Source organism: Physeter macrocephalus, unplaced genomic scaffold, assembly GCF_002837175.3.
Source record: "Physeter macrocephalus isolate SW-GA unplaced genomic scaffold, ASM283717v5 random_1386, whole genome shotgun sequence".
In the NCBI taxonomy this organism is placed as follows: Eukaryota; Metazoa; Chordata; class Mammalia; order Artiodactyla; family Physeteridae; genus Physeter; species Physeter macrocephalus.
The window spans coordinates 11,318-23,157 of record NW_021146542.1 but is presented as its reverse complement, the minus strand read 5'-3'; the positions used below and the strand labels follow the sequence as shown (position 1 = coordinate 23,157).

Here is an 11,840-nt window from a genome sequence, read left to right as displayed (position 1 = left end):
AATTTCTCTCTGCCACTTACCTTGGACAGATGATGTAACATGTCTAAGACTCCAGTTCCTCATCTGTAAAAATGGCTTAATACCTCCAAGGATTGTTTTGAGGATTAAATGAAATAATGCATATAAAGTGCTCAGAAGTGTGCTCAGAAGTGTGCTCAGCCACAGTGAGCGCTCAGAGGTTGGCTGTTGTTATAATAGAGGGACAACAGTGAAGGGTGCCAGAGACCTGGATTGAGGGAAATAAGGTGGTGCTCTAGGAGATAAGGCATGCTGTAGATCAGAACAAGGGTAGATAAATTCACCTTTATGCCTCTAAATGTCTGTAGTTATTTCAACGCTCTGGGGATGACGTGTTGAACACCTACTACGTAGAAAGCAAATTGCTAGGTGCTATAAGGATTAAAACAATTACTAAGGCATGATTTCTGCCCTTACATTGCTTAAAATACAGTGTGAGTAGTGGAAGTTAAGACATGTTTTTTTAAAAAAACTAAGAGGAGTTGTTTAATGGATATAGAGTTTCAGATTCACAGGATGAAATAGTTCTAGAAACCTGTTTCACAGCAATACAAATATACTTGACACTACTGAACATTACACTTAAAATGGTAAATTTTATGGTTTGGTTTTGTTTTTGTTTTTGTTTTTGGCTGCATCGGGTCTTAGTTGTGGCACGTGGGCTCTTTCGTTGCAGCGCACCAGCTTCTCTCTAGTTGTTTTATCTGAACCTTGATAGATTGGATGCATGTCTTACTGACCTTTTTTCCTTTTTTTTTTTTCCCTCTTCTGCAGTACTATATCTTGTGTGGGCTTTTATTCCTGAATCTTGGCTAAACTCCTTAGGCTTAACCTATTGGCCTCAAAAGTAAGTTCAATGTATTTCTTAAATAAAGTAAGAGGATATCAGTGCTGTTTGAAGGATCAGGTTTTTTCTTAAGACTTATGTAAATCTTATATTTATTCTTTTAAGATCCATAAATAGCCATATAGAAATTTAAAGGTTTTTAAAGACGATTATTGATACGCTTCTACTTAAAGATGGTGGGCTAAATGCACATCTTTATCTCTCCTTCCTCCCAAAATCTTGTTAAAATAAGCCCATAGAAAAAAATAATTGTTAAGCTATAAACCCACAGGAGCCAATAATGGGATAGTGGAGGTGTATCAATAAAATCTTGGGAAGTGGCTTGCAGATAGGTGAGAGGTAACTGACTGAATTTCCACTTTCCCACATTGCTAAAGCAGGGAAGCCAGCCAGAGCCTCTGTGCCCACAACACAGAGAGGCCCAGACATTGGAGGTACGGGTACCTCTTTAACGTGGTATTTCTGGGTTGGGCTGAAAACAGTGTTTAAAGAGCATTCGACCCTCAAATCCCCCTTCTCGGCCCTTAAAGCTGGGAGACCAACCCTCCCCTGCAGAAGACAGGAGTTTTATGCTCTGGAAAGGCTAGGTGAGAGTCTCTAGTCTGGGGGACACTAGGTCTAACTAGGCACGTTACTGAAAACAGGGATCGGTGAAAATCTGCATTGCCGAATAGTGAGATTCCTCCCAAGCACCTTTCCTCACTAGGCTCTCGGGCTTGTGGTTGGCAGGCTTATACCACCCACCTCCTCCCAGCAAGATAGGAGGGTCCTCCCTGAAGAAGTTGACCAGCTCAAGAGAAAGGGTCTCTAATTTCTGATAATTAAAGGTCCTCCAATGGAATGGCCAGGTCTCCCACAGTGTGGGTCACCAGTTGGCCAGCCCAGCCCACATATGCACAGTGCTTCCAATTAGCTTGTTAGTAGTTCATCTTTATTTTTATTTTTTTATGTCTGCCCGGCTGCCTCCCTGCCTCCCCAGTACTTCATCTTTAAATATGAATGGGCAACTTATCAGACATTAAAAGAAAGCCTCTAAAATGAAATGTAAGAGAAAAAAGCAGAAAAAGAAAAGAGAAAAGAGACTTGAAGAAAATGGGGATAATGCAAAGAACAGAAGAAAACTTTAAATAAAATCCTCAGAGATAAAAAAAGATTATAACTATGAAACAACAGGATGCTATAAAATAAGGAATGTTCAGAGAATTACTGCATTTGGAAATTATAAATATGGTAGCCAAAATTAACATTTTAATGGAAGGTTTAGAAGAAACACCAAAAGTAATCTCCAGAAAGTAGGACAGAGTATAGCAAAATAGAAAATAGAGAAAAGATGAGGAAAGTATAACAGCAAAAAATCTCTTAGAAGTTCCAGAAAGAGAAAACAGTAGGGAAGAAATTATTAAATAATGCACCCAATAAAACGTGTGAGGTAGAGCATTTGATGTGTTTAACTGTATTAAGAGGCATACTAGACTCTATCAGAGAATTTGAGGATTGAGTATTGATAGGTACATGGGAAACCAAGCAAACAGACAAAAAGTAGTAATTACTTAATTTCCAGAAAAAAAACAAAAAATTGTACAAGAAGTCGTATAATAATAATACGTTGCGGTGCTCAGTTGCAAACATTATATATACATCTTTATCTCCATATTAGGATGTTCAGAGAAAATGTCTGAAGTTTAAAAAATCAAGAAATAATAATAGGAGTATGTTGTGTAGGAAGGTGGAGGTAAACACCAGAAGAAACAGCTTAGGTGCTGAAAGTGTTCCCTACTAGGAAGTAAGACTCCAGGGCTCAAACAGGGGTAAGGATAGCAGCTTCACTGTAGGCCAGTAGAACTATTGGACTTCCTTTTAGGAACATGTATTATTTCAGTCAAAGCTAAAATTAAGTTTAAAAGTGTATTAACTTGGTGATGAACTGTAAAGAACTGCAACTTTTTAGGAAGTCTGTTACCTACTTTACTATTCTTTTCTGCAGATACTGGGCAGTTGCGCTGCCTGTGTACCTCCTCATTACTGTAGTGATTGCTTACGTGCTCTTATTCGGGATAAACATGATGAGTACCTCTCCACTCAACTCCATTCATACAATCACAGGTAAATTTATATCAAAGAAGAGTGCCGGGGGATGGAGGAGTCGGGTATTAACACTTTTCTCCAGTAACGCAGGGACTTCCCTGGTGGTCCTGCGGAGTTAAGACACCGCGCTCCCGGGACTCTCCTGGTGGCGCAGTGGTTAAGAATCCTCCTGCCAACGCAGGGGACACGGGTTCAATCCCTGGTCCGGGAAGATCCCACATGCCATGGAGCAACTAAGCCCGTGCACCGCAGCTACTGAGCCTGCACTCTAGAGCCCAAGGGCCACAACTACTGACCCCACGTGCAGCAACTACTGAAGCCCACGTGCTCTGGGGCCCATGTGCCACAACTACTGAGCCCACATGCTGCAACTACTGAAGCCCATGCACCTAGAGCCTGTGCTCCACAACAAGAGAAGCCACCGCAATGAGAAGTCCGTACACCGCAATGAAGAGTAGCCCCCGCTCACCACAACTAGAGAAAGCCCACACGCAGCAACGAAGACCCAACACAGCCCAAAAATAATAATAATAAAAAATAAACCTAGATCATTAAAAAAAAAAAAAGCTCTGCGCTCCCAGTGCAGGGAGCCCAGGTTCAATCCTTGGTCAGGGAACTAGATCCCACATGCCACAACTAAGAGCCTGCATGCTGCCACTAATGGAGCCCACATGCCACAACTAAAAAGATCCCACATGCTGCAACTAAAACCCAGCACAGCAAAATAAATAAATAAATAAATACTTTTTAAAAAGAAAAAGCAACAAAGAACAGGCTGCAGTAATTGACACACATCAGCATAGTAAAAAAACTGGGAGAAATAAATACAATTATACCAGAGGAAATGTTCACATGGCACAAATAAGCTGTCATGAATATGCTGTTTATTACACTAGTTAACAGGTGTATTTTCCCATAAAAACCACAAGTATGTAATATGTTCCTTGGCAACTTTGCCTGAGAGAAACTTCTTTTATCCTAAACAAGCTGTGTTGATCAAGGGATGACAGAGAGGTCCATACAGACCTTATCTGGGAGGAGGAATTTGGGGGTGTGTATCCTCAGGATCACTGTGTACACCTGACCACAATTAAGTGGATAGAAGAGCCCCAGCATGTTTTTTGTAGTTAAGTTCTTTTATTTCAAGTCTAAAGATTAAAGTAGATTCCTAGGAGTTCCCTGGTGGCCTGATGGTTAGGATTCCTGGCTTTCACTGCTATGGCCTGGGTTCAATCTCCTGGTTGGGGAACTGAGATCCCACAAGCTGTGTGGCATAGCCAAAATTAAAAAAAAAAAAATTAGATTCCTGAACTTGCTTGGATTCTAGGAAGCAAAGTATTTTTTAAGTTCTGGTATGATTTTTTAACTTTTAGATAGTGCTTTTCTGATAACCTACTGTGTTCCCTGCATACTTGGCTGGAATTACAGCAAATAGACAATTTGTACAAAGAGGGGAAATTGTTAAGTTTGCATGAATGATTGTACCAAATGATTGGGGTGTTGATATAATTCTGTTCCTATGAGAAATGTACAAATGGGGCTTGATCATCATTGTACAGTTGGATGAAATATTAATTTCCTTTTTTTAATTTATTTTTACATGCATTGGGTCTTTGTTGCTGCACGTGGGCTTTCTCTAGTTGCGGCGAGCGGGGGCTACTCTTTGTTGCAGTGCACGGGCTTCTCATTGCAGTGGCTTCTCTTGTTGCGGAGCATGGGCTCTAGGCTTGCAGGCTTCAGTAGTTGCAGCACACGGGCTCAGTAGTTGTGGCACGCAGGCCCTAGAGCACGGGGGCTCAGTAGTTGTGGCGCATGGGCTTAGTTGCTCCGCGGCATGTGGGATCTTCCCGGACCAGGGCTCGAACCCGTGTCCCCTGCTTTGACAGGCAGATTCTTACCACGGTGCTACCAGGGAAGTCCCTGAAATATTAATTTCTTACCCAAGTTAGAGGTCGCAAAAAGTACTTGGCTGATTTTTATTCTAATTGGGACATTTCTTCTAAAGAGAATTTAAGGGGCCTTTTAATTATGTTAAACATGGTATTTGTCATTATCCAAACATTAGCCTAGTAAACTATGTGGTGGGTCTCCACAAACCACAGAGATTGTTGAAGAAATTGCTTGGGTAAACAGAGCCTTTTGTCCTCTTCTTACAGATAACTATGCCAAAAACCAACAGCCGAAGAAATACCAAGAAGAGGCCATCCCAGCATTAAGAGATATTCCTATTAGTGAAGTAAACCAAATGTTTTTTCTTGCAGCCAAAGAACTTTACACCAAAAACTGAATTGTACATAGACTAATACCAAACATTTATTACAAATTTTTGATGGAAGAATTTCGACCATAGTAATTTTGACTGTCTTTCTGATTAATATCCAGTATTTAAATGTTAAAAAAAAAAGAAAGAAAGAAAAAATGTAAGTTGAAATTCTCTTAGATTGAGTTCTATTAATATTATAAATGTTATCAAATAGTAGTTACTAATGGACAGAGTAAATAAAATACTGCATTACCGTATGGCAAGTGTCCCTCCAGAGAGGCATTCATGTTGTAATTTTCACAGGGCAATTGTATCCTTCCCACTGTTTGTTCTTAGAAGCCCAGAATTCAAACTCTTAGGTTTAGGAGAAGGGAACATTTTATTGGTGTCTCTGCCATCAGATTCGTGTCTCAGGGACGACTGCTTTAGATGGGGCAGTCGACAGAAGCTGCTGTGAGGAGGCAGTTGGGGTTGAGGTTTGATTAGCAAAAACAGGAGCCGTCACATAAAGATTAGAGGGTCAGCAGGGAGCTTCCAGTACCGAGCAGGCAGGACAGAGACCTTGGGTGGGAAGGAGGGAAGGAGCGTGGTGTGTCCTAAGGCCAGGAGGCCAGCAGGGGGCCTAGCGCTTGCCGCGGGAGGGTGTGAGGGCTGTGAGGACCAGTGTAAGAAGTCTGGGTTCACCTGTCAGTGTGATGGGTTTGAGGCACTTCACATACTGAGCCATTAGGAGGCTTTGAGGAAGAGTGTGTCGCGGCCTGATCTGTGTTTTTTAAAAGCCACCGGGGGGAGTTCCCTGGCAGTCCAGTGGTTAGGACTCTGTGCTTTCACTGCAGGTTCACTCCCTGGTTGGGGAATTAAGATCCCACAAGCCGTTCGGCGCGGCCAAAAAAAATAAAATAAAATAAAAGCCACTGGGCGGTGGGTGGAGGGTAGGTTCGGGTGGGGGAATTGGGGACAGGGAAGAGTGTGGAAGTAAGGAGACCAGTCAGGAGGCGATTGCATTAGTCCAGGCAGAAAATGCTTGCCGCGTAGGAGTGCGTAGCTTTGCAGCAGTTGTTAGAGACACAGCTGACTGGGTAGATGGATCTGATTGTACAGGGTAGGCAGGCTACTGAGAGGAGTTGTGATCAAGAGTCATTCCTTGGTTTATTTGAATTACTGAACTGAGTAGATGATTGCACCTTCTACTGAATCAGACAGATTTGGGGAAGTGCTGAGGGGGTTGGAGGATTTGGTAACTAACTATGAGTTAGTTTGAGCAGCGCTGCCGTATTAATATCTGGGTATGTCTCGTGTAAGATTAAGAAGCTTAGATAGAAATGTTTAAAAGAAACAAGCCACCCATGACTTAGCAAGAGTATACTCACAGTTGGCCAAGTCTAAGTCATCCAGCACTCAATGCCGCCTGTCTTTTGAAAACTTAAATCTCTACCCAGGTTTGGAGCCACACATTTTAATTTATGCAAATTTAACTATATATTCTGTATTTAAAAATAAAAAAGGAAAGAAAGAAAAGAAAAAGAAACTAATACTTTTAAATAGTTGGGAAAACTAGGACTTCCATTTCAATAACCATATCCCTGCCCAGTAAGCATGAGATGGGTAACGTGAATCTGCTGTTTCTGTTCCCTAGTGAGTCCCAGTTCCTGTATTAATTTAGGGTAAGGGCACGTCACCACACTGAAGAGCAGTTTCAGGGCACCAGCCAACTCTATCAAGGGTAGAATGGTAAATAAATTGTGTCCTGTTTATACAATGGAAAACGACACAGCCATGCAAACAAGAATGAAATTACTGCTCTACCTAGCAACGTGAGTGAATTTCACAGATACAATGTTGGGCGTAAAAAGCCAGACATAAAGGAATATATATATATATATATATATATATACACACTGTATGATGCCATTTATATGAAGTTCAAAATCAGGAAAATAATTTTTAAACCTATGGTGATATATATTAGAATAGTGGTATTAACTAGGAGGCAGCATGAGAGAATCTGCTGGTGATTTGGAAATGCCCTACGTCTTGATCTGGGTGGTAGTGACCTGGGAATAATGTATGTTTAAAAAAATAGTTATTATCATTAAGAATTGTGCTCCTAATGTAAGTTATACATCAGTAATGAGGTAAAGAACAGTACTGTGCCCCATCCCCAGAAATTTTGATTCATTGGTCTGGAGCGGGGCCCAGGCCGGGGTAATTTTTAATGTCACGCAGACACTTATAACAGGCAGCCAGGGTCAGAACTCCTGCCTTCGCTGATTGGACTTAACTGAGCCTGTGGTCACTCAGGGGAATGGCCATTCACTTTGGAAGAGAAAGTGGCAGTTAATAGAGCTGTCCTCTTCCCACCACACTGGGGGCTGCAATTCCTTTGAAGGTCATGATCAATTTAGTGCAGTGATTCTCACCTTTTTATAAATCTCAGGACCGCTTTATACTCATAAAGAGTAAGAGACCCAAAGAGTTTCTGTGTATGTGGATTATATTTAGAAATTAAAGTAGAAATTTTAAAAATATTTGTTTATAAATAATAAACCTGTTACATTTTGTTGTATTTAAGTAACATTTTATGAAAAATAACTATATTTTCCAGAACAAATTTAGTGAGACAAGTAGAATTGTCTAACATTTTTGCAAATCTGTTTAACATCTGGCTTAAAGGAAGACAGCTGGGTTCTCATATCTGCATCTGCATTCTGTTCTGGTACCACATGCCACAAAGCCTCTGGAAAACTCCACTGCATACTCACAAGAGAGTGAGTGTGAAGAAGACAGATAGCATCTTATTATTATTATGAAGATGGTTTTGACCTCAGAGACCCCCTGAAAAGACTGCACTTTGAGAACCACTGGTTAGTGGGCCTCAACTAGAGTGTATGTGTGTGTACTAGAGTAGAGTACATCATAGCGGAGCACGTTGCACTTGGTAAATATCTTGATTGAACACCTTTTGTGGTCACTTCAGATCCTCTCTGTCCCACCTCTTATTCCAGCCACTGATGCAGCTTTGACCAGGTCCACACAGGTGCCACCTGCCAGTGCACCCTGGAAGCAGGGGGAGTTGACACCATCGGACACCGTGGGCAGGCGTTAAGCTCCCAGAGAACTGGTTCTGAGCTGCCCTTCCTGAGCTCCAGGCAGCTCTTCCGAGCCGAGCTGTGGTTACCATGGCATCGGTGAAGCGGTGAGCTCAGTATTGGCTCCTGGTCTTTGTTTTGCTCCCTGGCTTCCCACTCCTCCCTAGTGTCACTTTCCAAATAAACTGCCTACACAAGGCTTTGTCACACGCTCTGCTTTCAGGGGAACCCCGGCTGACAGGTTTGTATTCTGTAAAAATGTTGCTTCAGTTTTATAAGGCCATGATGTCTGATGCACTTCCCTGCTGCATCTCATAATTTAAGAAAAACACTTGAAAGACACTGTGTTTTGCATTGAGCCCAACTAATAGCATAAAGTACTCCAAATAAAAAATGTCAGTGATAGGGGCTTCCCTGGTGGCGCAGCGGTTAAGAACCCGCCTGCCAATGCAGGAGACGCGGGTTCGAGCCCTGGTCCGGGAGGATCCCACACAGCGGAGCGGCTGAGCCCGTGCGCCACAGCTGCTGAGCCTGTGCTCTGGAGCCTGTGAGCCACAACTGCTGAGGCCCGTGTGCCTAGAGCCTGTGCTCTGCAATGGGAGAGGCCAGCACAATAAGAAGCCTGCGCACCACAACAAAGAGTAGCCCCCGCTCGCCGCAACTAGAGAAAAGCCCGCGCACAGCAACAAAGACCCAATGCAGCCATAAATAAGTTAATTTTTTTTAAAAATGTCAGTGATAGAAAACTTCCAATTTCAACAAGACCCCCTCCAGTAATTAGATTCTCAGTGAGAATTAAAGTCCAAATATGAAACTATCTATGAAAAGCCAACAATTCAAATCCAAAATTCTGCCCTCCCTCAGTTCTTTTTTTCTAGTTGTTTTTCTTTTCTTTTCTGCTCACTTCTTTTTTTTTTTGAAAGGCAATCACCGATTTATTAAACAAACTTATGGTTAACCAATTGGAAAGTTGTGAAAATTGGATACATTAGGATATTGGGGTTAACGGAGATATAGAAACACACGTGAAATATATAACCACCAAAGACCTACGGAATTCCAAGAGAAGACTACTCAACACTGTGTCATAACCTCCATGGCAAATGCATCCCAAGATGAATACATATATGTATAGGTGTAAAACAAACACATCTTGCACACCTAGAACAAACAAAACATTATAATCAAAATTTTTTTAATTGTTCATTAAGTTCTTTTATTTATTTTTAACATCTTTATTGGAATATAATTGCTTTACAATGGTGTGTTAGTTTCTGCTTTACAGCTGTGCGTGGGCTTCTCATTGTGGGTGGCTTCTCTTGTTGCGGAGCACGGGCTCTAGGCGCGCGGGCTTCAGTACTTGTGGCTCGTGGGCTCTAGAGCACAGGCTCGGTAGTTGTGGCACACGGGCTTAGTTGCTCTGCGGCATGTGGGATCTTCCAGGACCAGGGCTCGAACCCGTGCCCCCTGCATTGGCAGGCAGATTCTTAACCATTGCACCACCATGGAAGTCCGCTCACTCATTTCTTTTTCTTTTTCTTTTCTTTTTTTTTTTTTTTTTTTAATAAATGTATTTATTTTTATTTTTGGCTGCCTTGGATCTTCGTTGCTGTGCGTGGGCTTTCTCTAGTTGCGGTGAGCGGGGGCTACTCTTCCATGCGGTCCGCAGGCCTCATTGCAGTGGCTTCTCGTAGAGCACGGGCTCTAGGTGCGTGGGCTTTGGTAGTTGTGGCAGGCAGGCTCAGTAGTTGTGGCATGCAGGCTCAGTAGTTGTAGCTCATGGGCTCTAGAGCGCAGGCTCAGTAGTTGTGGCACACAGACTTAGTTGCTCCGCAGCATGTGGGATCTTCCCGGGCCAGGGCTCGAACCCATGTCCCCTGCATTGGCAGGCAGACTCCTAACCACTGTGCCAGCAGGGAAGCCGCCCTTTTTTTTTTTTAATATCTTTATTGGAGTATAATTTCCTCATTTCTTGACCTGGCCTCTTTTAGTCAGAAGGATCTCAATCAAGTGCCTGGATTTTCTCAAGAAGCTGCTCCCTAGGCGTCCATCAGAACAGGTGTCACTCCTTAAGCAAATAGATTCAATCAAAAATGTCTTGTATATCGCACTTTTTCAAAGAGTCGGTAGGACACACAGTATCATATTATCAGCCCTGTGCCTTAGAAAACCCAACCAAATCGACTGCTACAGCAGTTATCCCGGAACCTGATATATTGAACAGTACAGGCCCCCCTAGTCAGTAACTGCAATGCAGCTGCGTGGAACACGGGGAAAGGGCAGCAGAAAAGGAGCGGTTCTTGATTTGTCCTCCCGGCTTCCAGGTCAGGCTGGGCAGTTGTCAGGATGCTCAGATCACTCAGTGTAAAACCTAATTGGGTTAATTGTGGCCTTATTAATTAATACTACCTGGGAATGGGCAGAAATTTACTTATCCCACCTCTTCTAATCGGGATAGTCTAAGTCAAAAGGCAGCAAAATTTCATTTTTCAAAGAACAGAACTTTGAGATAGCCACCAAATGGGACCATGTAGAAAAGGACAACCGGTGTCTCGGGTCACCTGTATGGACTCCTGACCAGGACTAAATGTTCTCTCCCCCGCCATGCCTCATAACCACAAAAGTCTCAGTGTGCCAGAGATGTGATGGAAACCTCAGGGACCAAAGGAGCCATGGAGTCAGAAATGACGGCATTATAGAAAATGCAGTTGTAATTCCTAAACAAGGGCATCTGTGGGCCAAGATTTATTATATCTGTTTCCCATGATACAGAGGAAAAACCCTTTCCAATAATTCAGTACCCGTCTCCAGGTACTTCTGCAAATCCAGAGTACCCAGGCTCTGCTTGTGTAGGTCACAGTCACAGGGGGTCACGTGGCCAGGGCTGGATGACGCCAGCCTCACGGTGACTCACACATCAGTTGCGCCACTCGCGTTACTAACTAAGCCTGTTCACGAGGGCCCCCGCACGTCAGAGGCAGCTGTGAGTCAGCCCGCATCAGCTGCTGCGGGGCTTCAAGGGGCCCCTCCTGCCCTGTGACATTTCGGCTTGCAGCACCGCCTGTTCTCACTGTTCTCAAGTGATGCTCCTAGGGTGGCATGCGGGAGGCGCAATCATCCCTCACCACCCTTCTGTGAAGGAGAAGCGCCAGACAGGAATTAAAATACAGTATATATTCACGTGACAAACCTGAAGCTCGAAGCAGACTTTCTTCCCGAAAGCTGATATGAGGGGGGCTGGGCCTGCCGATCTGGAGGCTCGCGGGGACCAGCTGCATGCACGAGGGAGTGTGCTGGGCTGCAACCTGGGAGGTCCGGGCAGAGGGCAGACAGCTCGAGAGCAGTCAGTCACCTTTGCCGGTTTCCACACATGGGCTAAATTGCCCCTGTCCCGTGAGGGTAAGGAGTAAGGGGTAGAGAGAATGGCAGAAACCTCTTCCCCAGGACTTCCCCAGGAAGGACACTCAGGGTTCTATTGCAGTGTTTCAGCCATTGAGATAGAAATGAGGAGAAGGACCATGGTTCCCCAGCACTGGCC

General features: G+C 43.5%; 1 protein-coding gene across 1 annotated transcript; it reads left to right on the top strand.

The window, feature by feature from the left end:
* Positions 1-713: 713 nt before the first annotated feature.
* LOC102977709 (phosphatidylinositol N-acetylglucosaminyltransferase subunit P) lies at positions 714-5,470 on the top strand (the record flags this gene model as incomplete). Its single annotated transcript, XM_028486767.1, has 3 exons — positions 714-865; positions 2,850-2,968; positions 5,107-5,470. Coding segments are annotated over 3 exons (402 nt in total), but the record flags the coding sequence as incomplete, so codon positions are not given.
* Positions 5,471-11,840: the final 6,370 nt, after the last annotated feature.